Source organism: Podarcis melisellensis (genome assembly GCF_964234715.1).
Source record: "Podarcis melisellensis genome assembly, chromosome: 2".
In the NCBI taxonomy this organism is placed as follows: Eukaryota; Metazoa; Chordata; class Lepidosauria; order Squamata; family Lacertidae; genus Podarcis; species Podarcis melisellensis.
The window spans coordinates 120,289,437-120,307,979 of NC_138529.1; the positions used below are offsets into that span (position 1 = coordinate 120,289,437).

At 47.7% G+C, this 18,543-nt stretch overlaps 2 protein-coding genes across 4 annotated transcripts; one reads left to right on the plus strand and one right to left on the minus strand.

Moving 5' to 3' along the window:
* Positions 1 to 1,992: 1,992 nt before the first annotated feature.
* On the minus strand, positions 1,993 to 9,243 carry LOC309364864 (uncharacterized protein). Of its 3 annotated transcripts, none has more exons than XR_014165896.1 (4): positions 8,976 to 9,243; positions 7,030 to 7,143; positions 3,564 to 5,179; positions 1,993 to 3,496 (listed from the first exon to the last, which is right to left on the minus strand). XR_014165896.1 is itself a non-coding variant. In XM_081902822.1 (3 exons), exons 2-3 carry the CDS (start codon positions 7,061 to 7,063, stop codon positions 3,792 to 3,794), a joined length of 1,422 nt encoding a protein of 473 aa, XP_081758948.1. In that variant the 5' UTR covers positions 7,064 to 7,143; positions 8,976 to 9,243; the 3' UTR covers positions 1,993 to 3,791. The 3 variants fall into 3 exon arrangements, 1 of the variants encoding a protein (XP_081758948.1); XR_014165897.1 differs by having other exon boundaries at positions 1,993 to 2,204; positions 2,305 to 5,179; XM_081902822.1 differs by having other exon boundaries at positions 1,993 to 5,179.
* Positions 9,244 to 10,355: 1,112 nt separating this feature from the next.
* Positions 10,356 to 13,966, plus strand: LOC309364958 (uncharacterized protein). The gene is made up of 3 exons (XM_081903008.1): positions 10,356 to 10,474; positions 11,032 to 11,148; positions 12,357 to 13,966. Exons 2-3 carry the CDS (start codon positions 11,085 to 11,087, stop codon positions 13,478 to 13,480), a joined length of 1,188 nt encoding a protein of 395 aa, XP_081759134.1. The 5' UTR covers positions 10,356 to 10,474; positions 11,032 to 11,084; the 3' UTR covers positions 13,481 to 13,966.
* Positions 13,967 to 18,543: the final 4,577 nt, after the last annotated feature.

An 18,543-nucleotide genomic window follows, 5' to 3' on the forward strand; every position in this document is an offset into this window, starting at 1 on the left:
TTGGATTCCTCTTCCTCTTGCTGTTAAAGTTCTTTAGTTGTGTCTGTGAAGTGGATATTGCACAGGTACGGATTTATTATTATTATTATGGAAGTCAAAGAAATCAACACAATAAAAATAATGGAAGTTAGGGAATTCTGGGATAATATCTATAATGAATTCAAGAAATCATTCAGACACACTTGTTAGAAAAACCCACAGAGATCTTTCTTTTAGGCATTTTACCATTAGAAATTAAAAAAGACGCAAGACCACTGTTCATGAGTGCCACCACAGCAGCAAGAATCCTTGTGGCGAGGAAACGAGAAAATGAAACAATACCAACAATCACAGACTGGCAGATACGCATGTGAGAATATTTACAACTAGCAAAACTGACGGGAAGAGTTAGAGGAGTATTGAACCAGAAAATGTTTGGAGAATGGAGAATATTTAAGGATTATATAAGATCATATTGTACCAACCACACCATATTAGCAGAACTTGAGTGATACTTGTAAACACACAACAAATACCGTTTGTGGAGTAGATGGGAACAATATTAAAGAATATAAAACTGTGCGGGGAAAACGACGACAGTATAAACAGTACAATGAGAATGATTGGAAGACTTGTTTTGTCAGAAGTCTTTTTTATTTAAGTGTTTATTTAAGTATTAATTAGGAAGATTAAGTTGTTGTTTTTATGCACGTAAATCTGCTTTTTCTCCCCCCCCCGTATTTTCTTCTTTTTTCTTAATTGTTTTTTCTTTAATTTTCTTTTTGTAGTATGAGATTGTGTGTAATTTAAATTAATAAAGATTATTTAAAAATAATTCGTTTTATTTAAAAACGAAGATCATGGCCACTGGTCCCATCACCTCCTGGCAAATAGAAGGAGAAGAAATGGAGGCAGTGAGAGATTTTACTTTCTTGGGCTCCATGATCACTGCAGATGGTGACAGCAGCCACGGAATTAAGAGACGCCTGCTTCTTGGGAGGAAAGTAATGACAAATCTAGACAGCATCTTAAAAAGTAGGGACATCACCTTGCCAACAAAGGTCCGTATAGTTAAAGCTCTGGTTTTCCCAGTAGTGATGTATGGAAGTGAGAGCTGGACCATCAAGAAGGTTGATCGCTGAAGAATTGATGCTTTTGAATTATGGTGCTGGAGGAGACTCTTGAGAGTCCCATGGACTGCAAGAAGAACAAACCGATCCATTCTTAAGGAAATCAGCCCTGAGTGCTCACTGAAAGGACAGATCGTGAAGCTGAGGCTCCAATACTTTGGCCACCTCATGAGAAGAGAAGACTCCCTGGAAAAGACCCTGGTGTTGGGAAAGATGGAGGGCACAAGGAGAAGGGGACGACGGAGGACGAGATAGTGGGACAGTGTTTTCGAGGTTACCAACATGAGTTTGACCAAACTGCGGGAGGCAGTGGAAGACAGGAGTGCCTGGCGTGCTCTGGTCCAGGGGGTCACGAAGAGTCGGGCACGACTAAACGACTAAACAACAACAACAACAATTTAAAAATAATAATAATGGAAGTACAAATACAAAAAAAGGCAGCACAGTATATCTGGAAGAGACTTAAATCAGGTTAGGACCATGAGAAAAGCCAATCTTCTAGAGATGGAGTCCTGTGTATCTGTATTTGTTGTATGCATGACAAAAATCACACCAAACCATGCAGGACCCTCAGATACCATCGGCATGTGCTATTTTTTTCCCAGTTAGCGCTAAACTTCACACCAAATTAAAAGTTGCCAGTCCCATAAGCTTCTCCATTTGGAGGCAAATGAAATTCCGGCCTTAAAAGTTCCTGGGAGCTGAACCCTTTCAGCTGATCGTGCCATAGATTTTATAAACAAATCTGTGGTAAAGTTGGGATGGGATACAGTGGTACCTTGGTTTGTAACCGTTTTGGATTACAACCACGTCAAACCCGGAAGTGTGTGTCCCTTTTTTTGTGGATTATATTTTTTAAAATTACATCCCTTTTTTGGGGGGGGGAGGCCCCATTGGCGAAAGCATGTCTTGGGTTACAACCTGTTTTGGTTTATAACCGGAGCTCCAGAATGGATTATGGCTGTAAACCAAGGTACCACTGTATTTGAGTATTTGGGGCAATTTCTTCACAAACCATTTCCCACAATTTAAATACCTCTGGGCAGTCCCACCATAAACTTTCACTCCATTCTGCTACATTTCCAGAAGTGAAAACTTCATTATTATTATTATTATTATTATTATTATTATTATTATTATTTCCTTGAAGGGACTAAAGGCAGCTTACAAATAATACAGTGGTACCTCAGGTTACAGATGCTTCAGGTTACAGATGCTTCAGGTTACAGACTCCGCTAACCCATAAATATTACCTCAGGTTAAGAACTTTGCTTCAGGATGAGAACAGAAATTGTGCTCCAGTGGTGAAGCAGCAGCAGGAGGCCCCATTAGCTAAAGTGGTGCTTCAGGTTAAGAACAGTTTCAGGTTAAGAACGGACCTCCAGAACGAATTAAGTTCTAAACTCAAGGTACCACTGTAATAAGAATCACTAAGAACATAGGGGGGGGAATTATTTTTTAAAAAATAAACACTGATAGTGTGTGTACATCTAGCACATCCATTAAAACCAAACAAATAATTGCAATAAAAACAGTATGGCGGCAGCCCTTTCATTAAAACAGCACTTCCCAAAAGCCTGCTGGATAGTCTTCGCCTGCCTGCAGAAGGACAAGGAGGAGGGAGCCAGGCTAACTTCTCCAGGGAGTTCCAAAGATGGGGAGCAACCACTGAGAAGGCCCTCTCCAAGGAGCCTGTGAGGCTGGTGGGGCCAAGAGAAGACCTTGAAGACCTCAGAACCTGGGCAGTTTCAAATGAGGGAACACAGTCATTCAGATAGCTTGGACATGAGTCATATATAGTTCACAACCAGCACTTGTGCCCAAAACAGACTGGTACTCCTGGTGGAGCTGTTGTAACAAGGGAGTCGTATGTTCCCCAGGCTATAACCAGCCCCAGCTGAAAATCTTATAAATCTCTTAAAGTCACAAAATATGCACTCTTGGTGGTTTCTTGCAACATGCAGTCAGTAGCAGTGGTTACATAACTTTATGCCCACTTTGGCAGTGTTGAATGTCATAAAACTAATCTTTACAGCTTAGTTTACACCAGATAAGAATCCGTCCCATTGCTTCTTTCAGAAACTTGCATAGTCTGCAGAGACTTTCAGAGACTTGTAAGACTTTCATTTGGTTCTATGTTTTCAAGAGAATCCATCAAGAGTGCATATTTTGTGACTTTCAGAGATGTATAAGATTTCTGTTTATTTGGTTTTACAGAGAGTGCATTTCATATATTTCATACTGTTCAATGTTCTGCATACATTATATAAAGATTTTATATTGACATCGCATTGTTGTACTTGGTCATCGTGTTGCCTTGGATATTACCGATAATTGTTTGCAACACAGGGGTTTAACTGTTTGGTTACCAGCTGAAAATCTGGCTGCTGATATTTGAGTCAGTTGAAGTTTTGGAGCACTTTTCAAAGGCAGCACCCATTCCAGTAATTGAACCTGGATGTAACTAAAGCATATGCCACTGCAGCCAAACCAGTCCTCTCATAACACAGAAATTAGCCATATTCTTTACATGTATAGGGTTTCTTTCCTCTAAGGGTTCTCAGATGTTGAAGAAGGCTGGTGCTCACATGGCTTTTTTCCACACTTCGTACGTTTCCGTAACTTCGCCACTGTGTGTTTTAGTGTTTAGGAAGTCTTCCAATGTCCACACCCCATGCAGTTTTACAGGTTTTCGCCTGTGTGGGTTTTCTGATGTCCCGAAAGGTTTGCATTGTCACCGAAGCTTTTCCCACACCATTTTTTCTCTCCCGTATGTATTCTCTGATGTTTAGCAAGCCTACTGTTTGCACTGAAGCTCTTTCCACACACTGTGCATTTAAATGGTTTCTCGCCTGTGTGTGTTCTCTGATGTAAAGTAAGAGCACTGCTGTCAATAAAGCACTTTCCACATTCCACACATTTATACGGCTTCTTTCCCGTGTGTGTTTTTTGATGTCTGCTAAGGTTACTACTCAGACTGAAGCTTTTCCCGCACACCGTGCATTTAAAGGGTCTCTCCCCTGTGTGGGTCCTTTGATGTAAAGTAAGGCCACTGCTGTCGTTGAAGCACTTCCCACAGCTGACACATTTGTACGGCTTCTCTCCTGTGTGCGTTCTCTGATGTGTCGTCAGGCTACTGCTCTGACTAAAGCTTTTCCCACACTCCACACACTTAAACGGCTTCTCCTCTGTGTGCGTTCTCTGATGTGAAGTAAAGCTACTACGGGCGCTGAAGCTTTTCCCGCACTCGATACATGTATATGGTTTCTCCCCCGTGTGGATTCTCTGATGTAAAGTAAGGCTGCTGCTGCTACGGAAGCACTTTCCACACTCGGTACACTGACATGGCTTTTCCCCTGTGTGTGTTCTTTGATGTAACGTCAGGTTACCGCTCTGACTGAAGCTCTTTCCGCACTCCTTGCATTTAAATGGCTTTTCCCCTCTGTGGATTCTCTGATGTTTAGTAAGGCTACTGACCTCAATGAAGCTCTTTCCACACTCGGCACATTTAAATGGCTTCTCCTCTGTGTGTGTTCTTTGGTGTAAAAGGAGGCTACTCCTCACACAAAAGCTCTTTCCACAATTCATGCAAGCGTACGGTTTCTCCTCCGCGTGGGTGGCTTGATGCCGAGTGAGGCTACTGCTGTCACTGAAGCACTTCCCGCACTCCATACATTTATACGGCTTCTCACCTGTATGTGTGTTTTTATGTCTGGTAAGGTTGCTTCTCAGATTGAAGCTCTTCCCAGACTCGGTGCACGTATATGGTTTCTCTCCTGTGTGGATTCTGCAATGTATATTTAAGTTCGATTGATGTCTAAATGCTTTCCCACACACCAGGCATGTTTTACTGCTGTTCCTTTTGTGATCTTCCTGTTGGATCATGGGTTCCCGGACAACAGCACTCTGGGAAGCAGGGACCTCCTTCCTCCTATCCTCCGAGTAGTTTCTCTCATCCCTTTTTGGTCCTCTCTGATTTCCAAGCATCTTTTTTCCTGATTCATGCTCGGCTTTTTCCATTGACACCAAATATTTTTCCATATATTTCTCACTGCTCAATCCGTCATTCCCTGGGGGATGAGGAAAAAAAATATATGTATGAACTTCAAGGTAGAAACATGGGATATTATCACAGGTTGACCCCAATTTGCTCCTTCTCTGGTTTTAGCATTCCCAAGAAATGTGGGAGCATTGTACTGCTAGCTAAGGATTCCCTGCACCACCTAACAGTGGATCTCCAGGATCTCAGCCATTATTCTAACTTTGGGTATCTGAAGAAGTGTGCATGCACACAAAAGCTCACACCAATAACAAACTTAGTTGGTCTTTAAGGTGCTACTGGAAGGAATTTTTTTTTGTTTCGACTACGGCAGACCAACACGGCTACCTACCTGTAACTAGAACTATGGAAGGCACCCCACTTAGCCGCATGAAATGGAAGTCCATCAACCATCACCAAGAAACTTGCACAGGTACAGACTGACACCTTCTTTCTGACTAAATGCAAGAACCTGGACATTATACCTAAGGGTCTTAGAATTAAGAACCCTCTACAATCCACTTATCCTGCTGAATATGCAAGGAAACTATGCCACACTTTCTCCAAGAAGCTGCTCAAACATCTGTTCGGGTATCTGAAGAAGTGTGCATGCACACGAAAGCTCACACCAATAACAAACTTAGTTGGTCTCTAAGGTGCTACTGGAAGGAATTTTTTGGGGGGAAACAAGTGGAGCATCAGTTACCTACTGGATATTCAGAAGAAGATGCTGTTTTGGTGTTTGGGGCACCTGCCTTTTCCTTGTCCTGCTGTGGAAAGGGCAGGCCTTCTGGCCTTGGGGCAGAGATGGGAACTTTTCAAACACTTAAAAAGCCCTCAAGAACATTTGGAGGCTTCCTCATGCCAGGTCAAATTGATTCTTCATCAAACCTCTGCATGGACTCATTCAACTAGCATGATCTCAGGGCTTTCCTACCGGCTGCTAGCTGATCCCTTTCCCCCATGGAGATGCCAGAAGTTGAACATAGGATCCTCTGTGTGCAGCCAGGTGATCTTCCTGAGCTGTGTTCCTTTTCTAGACATATGTGGGGCTACCTTTGAAGGTGACCCAGAAACCACAACTAATCCAGAATGCGGTAGCTAGACTGGTGACAAGGAGTGGCTACTGAGACCACATAACACTGGTCCTGAAAGACCTACATTGGCTCCCAGTGCATTTCCGAGCACAATTCAAAGTTTGGTGCTTCAGCTTTGTATACCTGAAGATGTGTCTCCACCCCCATCATCCAAACTGGACATTGACATCCGACTCCAAGGGCCTTCTGGCAGTTCCCTCACTGCGAGAAGCGAGGTTACAGTGGATGCTTGGGTTGCGAACGTGATCCATGCATGTGATCCATGCACGTTCACAACCCGCAGCATTTGCAACCCGCAGCGGCACGTCTGCATACGCGCAGGTTGCGATTCAGCGCTTCTGCACATGTGCAAAGTGCGATTTAGCGCTTCTGCGCATGCACAACCACCGAAACCCGGAAGTAACCCGTTCCGGTACTTCCAGGTTTTGGTGGTCTGAACCGGAAAAAACGCAACCTGAAGCGTCTGTAACCCGAGGTATGACTGTACAGGGAACCAGGCAGAGGGCCTTCTTGGTAGTGGCATCCGCCTTGTGGAATGCCCTCCCATCAGATGTCAAGGAAATAAACAACTGTCTGACTTCTAGAAGACATCTGAAAGCAGCCCTGTTTAGGGAAGTTTTTAACGTTTGGTGCTTTATTGTGTTTTTAATATTCTGTTGGGAGCTGCCCAAAGTAGCTGGGGAAACTCAGCCAGATGGGCGGGGTATAAATAATAAATGGGGAATATGCCCCAAATGTCTTTCAATCAAGGAACAGGGGTAGGGTGGGGGGAATGTGTCCTTACCTAGAGAGGACTGTGTCTCATAATTCGCCTCCATGACCTTTGGTCTGGATCCAGCAGGGCCCAATACCTCTTTGGTGAAATGCCCAGCCACCTCTTTGAATGTTTATCCAGACCCTGGAGAAAGAGAATATACATAATTTTTCTTCTCCCTCTCTCCCAACACTAGAGCTCATGAGCATCCCATGAAGATGAACGTTGGAAGATTTAGGAAAAAGAAAGAAAGCACTTCTTCATGAAGCACAGAGTCAAACTATAAAACTTGCTCCCCCCAGGAGGCAAATATGGCCAGGAACTCCCTTTTTTATTTAAGAGTCCGATGAAACTAAATATTATGGGAGGTATCATGTAAACACTCTATGAGTTCGCATGGGCGTAGCCAGGATTTATTTCAGGGGGAATAAGCAGGGAATAAGTTAGGGGGGCAGAACTGAGTTATCTGTGATGCAGTTGGTCATTTAGTTAAGCATTTTTATTTGTTTACTTGATTTAGGGGGAGCAGTTGCAGCCCCCTGGCTAAGCCTATGTGAGCTCTCTAAAAACAGCACAGGCCAGCATGTCAATCCTTACATCTGACTTTAAGAAGACATCTGAAGGCAGCTCTGCTTAGGGAAGTTTTTAATGTTTGATCTTTTATTGCTTTTTTAGTAACATTCTGTTGGGAGCTGCCCAGAGTGGCTGGGGAAACCCAGCCACATGGGCGGGGTATAAATAAATTGTTGTTGTTGTTGTGCAGGGTATAAATAAGTTGTTGTTGTTGTTGTTGTTCTCCTCACCCCACTCCCAAATGCTGCTTCCTCTTCACCAATGCACCCCCGTCATTCTGCCCGGACACTGAGGTCCAGCGCCGAGGGCCTTGTGGCGGTTCCCTCACTGTGAGAAGTGAAGCTACAGGGAACCAAGCAGAGGGCCTTCTCGGTAGTGGCACCCGTTCTGTGGAACGCCCTCCCATCAGATGTCAAAAAGAACTACCAGACTTTTAGAAGACATCTGAAGACAGCCCTCTTTAGGGAAGCTTTTAATGTTTAACAGACCACTGTATTGTTTTTATTTTGTTTTTATTTTTTTTAGAGCACTGTACAGTATTTTAATACTTTGTTGGAAGCCACCCAGAGTGGCTGGGGAAACCCAGCCAGATGGGCAGGGTATAAATAATAAATTCTATTCTATCTGGTCCCCCTACCCAAGCTGAATGTGCCCCTGGGGATATTGAGTAGCTTCCAAGAGGATTTTGCCCTGCAATTTCTGCAGCAGTTTCTCCTTGCACAGATCAGACCCCACACCCTGAGGCATGGGCGTAGCCAGGATTTATGTTGAGGGGGTAGGGAGCAGGAGACACCCACCCACCCACACCCTGTCGTCATCCTCAGCCTGGCTATTGCCTAGCAGATTCAGAATGAAAAGTCTCCACCAGCGTTGTTTCAAATTGCTTCCTTTTGACCCCAAGTGCTCCAAAACCTATCTACAATTTTTGTGACTTTAAAGAAGAACAGGAACTTTAAAGAAATTATTTAAAAAGACAACAAAATGAACTGGACTCCTTGGCAGGTTCTGAATAAACATGCACAGATTTATTGAGGGTTAATATAGTAGACAGATAACATAAGGCTGTATACAATTTTACAGTATGCAGAGAATAATATGAGTTGAGAAATCAGAGAGAGGAGCTGAGGGAAGTCTGGGGGGAGGGAGGGAGGGAGGGTTTGTTGGGGAGGTGGGAGGGGGAAAAGGGGGGAATAATGAAGATGATTTTAAAAATAATTTGTTATGTTGAAATTGTTAATAATTTTTTTTTAAAAAACCACCTATCTACAATTTCTACTTTTAGTTAAGTCTTTTTATTTATTTACTCGATTTAGGGGGGGCGGGGTGCAGCTGCAACCCCTCCTGGCTATGCCCATGGAGTGGGGGGCTCTTTCCTCCTTCCCCCTAACCCCCATGCATTGCACCTCTTTGTCCTCTGCGCGCTCCAGCCTCCCTCTCTCCAAGACTCGTCCTCTCCCATTGAGTATGGAGGGGTTTCCAACAGCCCCACTCCCCTTGCAAAGGCAGCTTCCTGCCTCTCTAGGAAACCCCAGCTCGGTTCAGCTGTCCAGTGGGAGGACTGAGAGACAGGAGCTACTTGCACCCACTTTCCTCTTGCTAATCCCTTGACGTTGTGCAGGGGTCAGCAAACTTTTCCAGCAGGGGGCCTGTCCACTGTCCCATGGACCTTGTGGGGGGGGCAGGCTATTTTGGAGAGGGGAATGAACGAATTCCTATGCCCCACAAATAACCCAGAGATGCATTTTAAATCAGTGGCGTAGCGTGGGTTGTCAGCACCCGGGGCAAGGCAAGTAATTTGTGCCCCCTAACCCATGGATTTGCGCCCCCTAACCCATGGATTTGTGCCCCCTAACCCATGGATTTGCGCCCCCTAACCCGTGGTTTTGCGCCCCCTTACCCTAACCCCCAGATGTTGAGCCCGGTGCAGCTGGCCCGGCCCCCCCAGACCCCCCACGCTACGCCACTGTTTTAAATAAAAGGACACATTCTACTCATGTAAAAACACGCTGATTCCCGGACCCTCCGCTGGACGGATTTAGAAGGCGATTGGGCCGGATCCGGCCCCCGGGACTTAGTTTGCCTATCCATGTGCTGGAGGCTGCAGAAAGCAACGCTGGTGGTGGGGGGACACATCTGGCCAGGCTTTCCCCAACCTGCGCTGAGATTCCTGAACTGCAAGGACTAGATGGCCCTCGGTGTGCTTTCCAACTCTGCAATTCTATGATCATGCAACGTTTCCAGCTCTCTTCCTTCTCGGGAGATTTGGGGAGCCTGCAAAAGGACTCGCCAGCTGCAGCGCTTGAAAACAGCGCCGGGGAGCAAAACGCAGGTGCCTCCGCCTCCTCCCCGAGGCTGCTTCTCCTCCATGAATGTGCCCTTTCCCTCCCAAGCTGAATAACACCCCCCCACCCCCACCCCGGGGAGACTGAGCTGATCTCTCTGCAGGGGATAGGGATCCAAAGATGATCTTGCAATGAAACGCTGCGCCACTTTGAAGATCCCGGATGGTCCTTTGCACAGGGGCATTTCCAGCTCTTTCTCCCCCATTTGGGGAACGTGCCCCCCCATAACTCTCCCTCCCCTCAAGCTCCCTGCGCTAAAATACAACACCGGGATGTGGGGACTGGAGGAATCCTCAGCGAGCCTCATGGAGGATCCGAGCGCCAGGTGGACGCGAGAGGAGATGCATTTTTCTTCTTCCCCACATTAAATGGGGGGAAGTTGCAACCAGCGGTAGGCAAAGGGGAGGGGGGGCACCCGGTTCTCCACCGGGCGACTGACCCGGCCGGGCTCTGCTTCCCGGAGAAGCAGGAAATTGCCATCCAAAGGCGGCGGCGCTGGGGGCGTTGCAGAAGCGCCCTGGGGAAACGCGCGCGCGGAGGAGAGGCTGCAAAGCGCCCCGGTGCGACTTTTGTGGGGCAGTGAAAGGAAAGTAGGGGGGAGGGAACCCAAGGAGGGATTGTTTGAGGGGTAATGAAGGAGAAACACATCCCTCTCCCCCCCCCCGCGCCGCCTCCCACGCGGAGCACTTTCCCCCGGGAAATGCACGGGGTGGGGTCGTGGATGATCCGCGCTGTGCACTTGCGTCGTGCGGCCCAGGGTGCTGCAGGATCGCGCAATGCAAGGACCCCCCCTTTTAAAAGCAACCCCCCCCCAGCTCTGAAAAGAAAGGCGCAGCCTTCTGATGGGAGGGGGGAACATGCAGCCCGGACGGGAGAAACTCGCTATGGGGAAAACAGCCTTGCTGGGGGGAGGTGTTAGAATTGCTGGTGAGGGTGGGGGAGTTGCACGAGACTTTTGCGCCCCCGGGAGGTTTGAATGTCCGAGGTCATCAGAAAGCCTGACGGGTTTAAATGGGGGGGGGCGCCAAACGTTTAAAACTGAGGTCTTAGCTTCCGGGATGGTTTCAAAGAGCAATGCAATGGGTTTACTTTGGATCCCTGGATATTTTGTTCTCAGAAAAAGACACGGCCTGTTGTGTTTCTTGGAAAGACATTCTCAAAGCAGACTTGATGTCTTCGCTGGAAAGAGAAGAACCAATTCTCACGGCCTCTGGGGAAGGAGAGAGATTGACAGGTACAGATTTTTGAACCATCAAGGGGAAAGGCTATACAGTACAGTGATACCTCAGGTTACAGACGCTTAAGTTACAGCCTCCGCTAACCCAGAAATAGTACCTCAGATTAAGAACTTTGCTTCAGGATGAGAACAGAAATCATGCTCCAGCAATGTGGCGGCAGCAGGAGGCCCCCATTAGCTAAAGTGGTGCTTCAGGTTAAGAACAGTTTCAGGTTAAGAACAGACCTCCGGAACAAATTAAGTTCTTAACCTGAGGTACCACTGTAATGGGAAGAGCACAAAGTAGCAATCTTGGGTAGCGTTAATCTTGAGCCACCCGCTCCTTTTGGGGAAAACCCAGAGATCAGTGTTAGAACACAGTCTTTGGATGTAGAAATTCTAAGGTTCAGTCCTGTCTTTGTGCAGAGCAGTGGTTTTCAACCAGTGTGCCCTGGCACCGTGGGGTGCCTTGAAGGATGGTCAGGGGTGCCTTAGGCAAACCTGCCTCTGTCCGTCTTCCTTCCTTCCTTCCTTCCTTCCTTCCTTCCTTCCTTCCTTCCTTCCCTCCCTCCCTCCCTCCCTCCCTCCCTCCCTCCCTCCCTCCCTCCCTCCTCGGATGCCCTCTTGCGTCTCTGCGTCCCAAAGGCTTGCACAGCTGTTTGTAGCAGCAGCCCTGGCTACAAGCTCCCCAGGTGAATGGTCCCTCTGGGGCTGGCCAGAAGGTGCTTCCCAGGCTCTGTGGGGCAGTGTGAGGAGCAGTGTGAGGAGGTGGGGCAGCTCAGAGACCTGGCCGGGCAACAGCAGCTGCCCAGAGGTCTCCCAAGCAGAGGAGGCTGAGGGAACACTCCACAAGGGAGGGTGTTCGAAAAAGGGTGAGGGGCTGCCAGCGCTGCAGGCAAGGGGTGGCATAACTGGGCTCCTGGGCCCCACAGGGGTGCTGCAGAATTATTGCAGTTGGTTGAGGGAGACATGGGCCCAAAAAAGATTGAAAACCTCTGCTGCAAAGGGATCTGAAGGCAAAGGAACAGACACATCTGTGCCTGTGGGATATTGGCCTGGCTGGAGTTTATATTGTCCTCCTGGAGGGCAGAATATTCAGAAGGTAAACCCAGCTTTTGGTGTCTGCAAATAACATAAAATAATGCACCCATATACACAAAATTTGAAACCCTTTGTTTTCTGCTGGAAATTCAAAAAAGTTTTCTTTTTCTCAAACTTCACCCCAGATGATGGGCGGAATAATGGGAATTCTAGGGAGTCATCTATGCTATCGTCAGAAACTCCTGCAGCTGAAGAAGGAAAAGAGATGGTTGCAGATGAAAGTGAACTTAAGAAGCACAGAGGAGAGAAATCCTCACCGTCTCTGGAGGTTAATGCCCATGAACCCCAAATCCTGCAGGAAGATGGACAAGGAAACGGCCAGAAAATTTGTCCCGTGTGTGGGAAGATATTTAGATACGAATCAAACTTAAATAGGCATTGCAGAAGCCACACGGGGGAGAAGCCATTTAAGTGCACTGAGTGTGGAAAGAGCTTGAGCTCAAGTTGGAGCCTTCTTACACATCTAAGAACCCACACAGGGGTGAAACCATTTAAATGTGTGGACTGTGGAAAGAGTTTCAGCGAGAGCAGTACCCTCCTTACACATACGAGAACACACACTGGGGAGAAACCATTTAAATGCACAGAATGTGGGAAAACCTTCAGTAGGAACACTCACCTTACTTCCCATCAGAGAACTCACACGGGGGAGAAACCTTTTAAATGCATGGAGTGTGGAAAGAGCTATACTGTTAGTAGTGGCCTTACTCAACATCAGAGAACCCACACAGGAGAAAAACCATTTAAATGTACAGAGTGCGGAAAGGGTTTCAAGCAGCCCAGCCACCTTACTATACATTACAGAACACACACCGGGGAGAAGCCATTGAAATGCATGGAATGCGGGAAGAGATTCAGCCAGCTCATTAACCTGACTTCACATCAGAGAATACACACCGGGGAGAAACCCTTTCAGTGCATGGAATGTGGGAAGAGCTTCACTGATAGTAGCGGCCTTGCTCAACATCAGAGAACTCACACAGGGGAGAAGCCATTTAAATGTACGGAGTGCGGGAAAAGCTTCCAACGTCCCAGCCGCCTTACTCTACATTACAGAACCCACACCGGGGAGAAGCCATTTAAATGCCTGGAATGTGGGAAGAGCTTCAGCCAGCCCGGACACCTTACTCTACATCAGACAACACACACACGGGAGAAGCCATTTGAGTGTACGAAATGTGGGAAGCACTTCAGGAAGAATGGAAGCCTTGCTTTGCATCACCAGACGCACACAGGAGGAACCATTTAGTTGCATGGAATGTGTGAAAAACTACTGTAAGCTCACTCAGCTTACCTTACATTACATTAGAGAACACACTGGGCAGAAACCATTTGGAAACGGGGAATGTGGGAGACAGTTTATTTACAGGAGTAGACTATGCCTACAATAACACACACTGGAGAGGAACCCTTTAAATGCATCAGCGTGGAAAGAACTTTTGTGACAGCATCAGTCTCATTCCTTGAGGCCTTTTTTTTTTTTGCCCTTGGCAACATTCAAGGTCCTCCCACCCATCCCTCTCGCTGCCTTCCCAAAGCCAGGTAAACAAGGCTCTGGTCTTTTGAGGAGGAGGCATGAAGGCTCTCAGAGGGTCCTAAAGTCTTCCCCCCTGTCAGGGTGCAGTCAGCAGCTCCTGGCCCAGGAAAGTATAAAGACAAGGAAAAGTTTCTTGCAGTCCTTTCCCCTCCCCTCCCCAAGCTTACAGAGAGAGGCCACAGAACCCAGCCTCTTGGATAATGGCCGTGGTCCCGAGTGAATCTCTACCCCCTTCTCTCCCACTTCCTCACTCGTCAACATCATCGCCTCCTCTACGGGTGCCGCTAAGTGCCCTCTGTCTTTGAGCTCTTTGCTCTCCTACTTTTAAGGCTCGCTGGGTTCTGGGAGATGGTGGGTCTAGAATGTTTTCTAATGACATGTCAGCCAGGTGTTGCTCTGGCTCTCCCATCATTTCCCAACTTTCCCCCTCATCTGCCTCTAAGCCGTTGTAACCTCAAACCTATTGTAAATCTGTACTGTCTTCCTCCTCCCTGAAGGGCCAGGATGGGGTCTCCTCCTCCTCAACCCAGCCCCTCACACCACCTCCTTCCCAAACTCTAGTGAGCATTTCCTCAGCTTAGGGAAGAAGAGTTTGGATTTGGTATCCCGCTTTATCACTACCCTAAGGAGTCTCAAAGCGGCTAACATTCTCCTTTCCCTTCCTCCCCCACAAAAAAACCTCTGTGAGGTGAGTGGGGCTGAGAGACTTCAGAGAAGTGTGACTGGCCCAAGGTCACCCAGCAGCTGCATGTGGAGGAGCGGGGAATCAAACCCGGTTCACCAGATTACGAGTCCACCACTCTTAATCACTACACCACACACTGCCAGAGCCTCTCACCTCCTTCCCAAATCCCAACCCTTCACTTCCCCAGCTTTCGGAAGGCTGTGCAAGTGGGGGGGCAATCAAATTTTGGACTCCCCTGCAATGTGACAAGGCAATGGGGGGTGCCTGTGGGTTGTGTAGAAGTACTTTTGCAGGAGACTGAGAAAGAGGTGGAAACTAGCCCGTTTTCGGGGTTCCCTTTATGCAAAGTTTGCTTCAGGATGCTTGACCTACAAAGGAGATAGAAACCCTAGACCAGAACTTTCCAAACTAAAGGGGTTTGCTTGCAAAACTGAATCACTGTGTTGCGAACTGATGCGTGTCCAAAAAGTGTGTCGCCAACGTGAAAAGTTAGGAAAGCTCTGCCCTAGATCTTGGACGTAGACTTTCTTTGGATAAATAACAACAGTATTTGGAAGGAGTTTATACAAAATGTAGTTGCCTATTAATATTTACATATGTATTAGGATAGTAATATCAAATTTATAAAAGAATGTGTGGGTTAGGGCGCTTTTTGTATATTGTATATTTGGGCGGGGGGTTCCTACCCATTTTTGTGCCTTTTTCTCTTCTCTTTTTCTTTGCATCACTTTATTCTGAAACCTTTTCAATAAAATATTAATAAAAGAAAGAAAAGAGAATGCTCACAATTTCTCTACTTATGTACAAGTGCTTGTGTGAAAGAAATTACACTCACAGATCTCTGCAGCTCAACCCAGCAATAAGGACTCTTTATGTTTGCAGTCTCAGGAGCAGAAACCACCACCGTCTGCAATAGTATGCTTGGGGTTTCCACAAAATTCTTAGTTTGAGTAGCCTACACAACTACACAGGTTTCCTCGCTTGCAGCGAATTCAAAGGTTTAGTCTCTGGCATGCCCTGCTATGTGCAATTGCTATTATTATTATTAATAACACCCCACCCATCTGGCTGGGTTTCCCCAGCCACTCTAGGTAGCATGCGTTTTTCTGGGCCCGGAACCAAAAAACCCCAAAAAACCATAACCAAAAAATGTGAGATTTTGACCAGCTTCGGCCCATCTGAAGCTGATACAGGCTCATCTTATCTTGAGCCTAAGCAGAGCGTCGTCACACACAGCGGAAGGATAAGCAGTATGTGCTACATTCTTAATTTTATTTACACTCTATGCTGAGAGAATACAAACATGCATCTTGCCTCTGCGAGAGCAGAGAAGCAACTCCTCTCGGAAACAAAGAACACCGAGAGAACAGTGAAAAACAGGAAACCAGTGTACGTCACATCCAGTCTCCCATTCCCGTGGGAATCCAACAGTAACTCTGACTGTGGAATGCAAAACAATGTCTTGTGACTGCAGTTGCTGCTCAGTGAGGGAAACAGAAACCAACATTAACTACTTTGCTCTGCCTCTGGTGTCTCCCAGCAGGCTATAGTGGAGCTCCTCCTCTAGCTCTGCTACAGTGATTGAGCCACTTCATCTAAGTCAGACTTCCTCAATCTTGGCCCTCCAGATGTTTTTTGGCCTACAACTCCCATGAACCCTACCTAGCAGGACCAGTGGTCAGGGATGATGGGAACGGTAGTCTCAAAACATCTGGAGGGCCGAGGTTGAGGAAGCCTGGTCTAAGTGAAGCCTGTGATTTGCTCCCAGGGTCCAGCTCCACTGATGGTTGGGACAACCAGTTACATGTTTAATCAAGCATTTAAAACTCAACCAGCACTGTGGCTCACCTGGTTATATAACAGCACTTTGAAGTGTGCTAATGTGGCAGCTAGGGACTCGGGTGGCGCTGTGGGTAAAACCTCAGCGCCTAGGACTTGCCTATCGTATGGTCGGCGGTTCGAATCCCTGCGGCGGTGTGAGCTCCCGTCGTTCGGTCCCAGCTCCTGCCCACCTAGCAGTTCGAAAGCACCCTTAAGTGCAAGTAGATAAATAGGTACCGCTTTATAGCGGGAAGGTAAACGGCGTTTCTGTGTGCTGCTCTGGTACCGGTTCGCCAGAGCAGCTTCGTCACACTGGCCACGTAACCCAGAAGTGTCTGCGGACAGCGCTGGCTCCCGGCCTCTAGAGTGAGATGAGCGCATAACCCTAGAGTCTGTCAAGACTGGCCCGTACGGGCAGGGGTACCTTTACCTTTTTAATGTGGCAGCTAGACTTGTGACTGAGGAGCAGCCGGCGAGACCATGTAACACTGGTCCTGAAAGACGTACATTGGCTCCCGGTACGTTACCAAGCACATTTCAAAGTGTTGGTGCTGACCTTTAAAGCCCTAAAGGGCCTCAGTCCAGTATACCTGAAGGAGCGCCTCCACCTCCATCGTTCAGCCCAGACACTGAGGTCCAGCTCTGAGGGCCATCTGGTGGTTGCCTCCCTGCGAGAAGCGAGGTTACAGGGAACAAGGCAAAGGGCCTTCTCGGTAGTGGCGCCCGCCCTGTGGAACGCCCTCCCACCAGATGTCAAGGAAATAACTATCTGATTTTTAGAAGCCATCTGAAGGCTGTTTAGGGAAGTTTTTAACGTTTGATGTTTTATCGCTTTATTAATAATAATATTCTGTTGGGAGCCGCCCAGAGCAGCTGGGGAAGAAGCCTTCAGCTGGTAAGCTCTTACTGCCCAACTAACCAGGATGTAAAAATCTTGCCATCAGTAGTAGTAGTAAATAATAATAATAATAATTTATTTGTACCCCGCCCAGCTGGCTGGGCTTCCCCAGCCACTCTGGGCGGCTTCCAAAAAAGATTAAAAATACATTAAAATGTCACACATTAAAAACTTCCCTGAAACTTCAGATGTCTTCTAAATGTCAGGTAGCTGTTTATCTCTTTGACATCTGATGGGAGGGCGTTCCACAGGGCGGGCGCCACTACAGAAAAGGCCCTCTGCCTGGTTCCCTGTAGCTTTGCTTCTCGCAGTGAGGGAACTGCAAGAACGCTCTCAGCACTGGACCTCAGTGTCCAGGCAGAACGATGGGGGTGGAGACGCTCCTTCAGGTATACTGGGCCGAGGCCGTTTACGGCCTTAAAGGTCAGCACCAACACTTTGATTTGTGCTCGGAAACGTACTGGGAGCCAACGTAGGTCTTTCAGGACTGGTGTTCTATGGTCTTGGCGGCCGCTCCCAGTCACCAGTCTAGCTGCCGCATTCTGGATTAGTTGTAGTTTCCAGGTCACCTTCAAAGGTAGCCCCACGTAGATCGCATTGCAGTAGTCCAAGCAGGACTGTAATGGCAGGATCCCAAGGAGAGCTGGCTTCAGGCACCAGACCCGTGGGCAGACCAACTCTACGTTACAAAGATGTCTGCAAGCGCCGCATGCAGACCTGCAACACCAATCCCTCAATGTGAGAATCCCTTTCAGACAACCACAGTGCCTGGGGACAGTAAGTTCATGCATCCATTGCAGCGACCACAGGAGGAATGATCTCTGGGAGAAGTGCAGAGAGAAGAGACACCATGGTTCATCTGCAACAGCGCAACTGAACAGCTTCATCTCCCCAAGCTGCTATGGAATATCTCTCTCCCCTATCAATCCCTGTAGCCACTGTAGATTTTCTAACCTTCCAACAGCGGATTTCACCCCCAAAGATGCTCACCTCCCGAAACAGATGGATGCCAACTAAATACCATACCCACAATTAATGTACCGTATTTTTCGCCCTATAGGACGCACTTTTCCCCCTCCAAAAATGAAGGGGAAATATGTGTGCATCCTATGGGGCGAATGCAGGCTTTCGCTGAAGCCTGGAGAGCGAGAGGGGTCGGTGCGCACCGACCCCTCTCGCTCTCCAGGCTTCAGGAGAGCCGCAGCGCCAGCCCCACAAGGTCGGGGGACAGCGGGGAGGCGGAACGCCGCCATCCCGCTGTCTCCCGATGTGGTTTGGAGGCTGACGGCGAGGAGACGCGTGCTTCTCCCCGCCGCCAGCCCCGCAAGCTCTGGGGACAGCGGGGAGGCGCAGCACGTCTTCCCGCTGTCC

Coding starts and splice junctions, on each gene's coding strand:
- LOC309364864 (XM_081902822.1), bottom strand. CDS start 7,063: ATGGAGGCGAATTATGAGACACAGTCCTCTCTAG. Junction 5,180..7,029: donor TGAGACACAGTCCTCTCTAG/GTAAGGACACAT, acceptor CTCATCCCCCAG/GGAATGACGGATTGAGCAGT.
- LOC309364958 (XM_081903008.1), top strand. CDS start 11,085: ATGTCTTCGCTGGAAAGAGAAGAACCAATTCTCACGGCCTCTGGGGAA. Junction 11,149..12,356: donor GGAAGGAGAGAGATTGACAG/GTACAGATTTTT, acceptor ACTTCACCCCAG/ATGATGGGCGGAATAATGGG.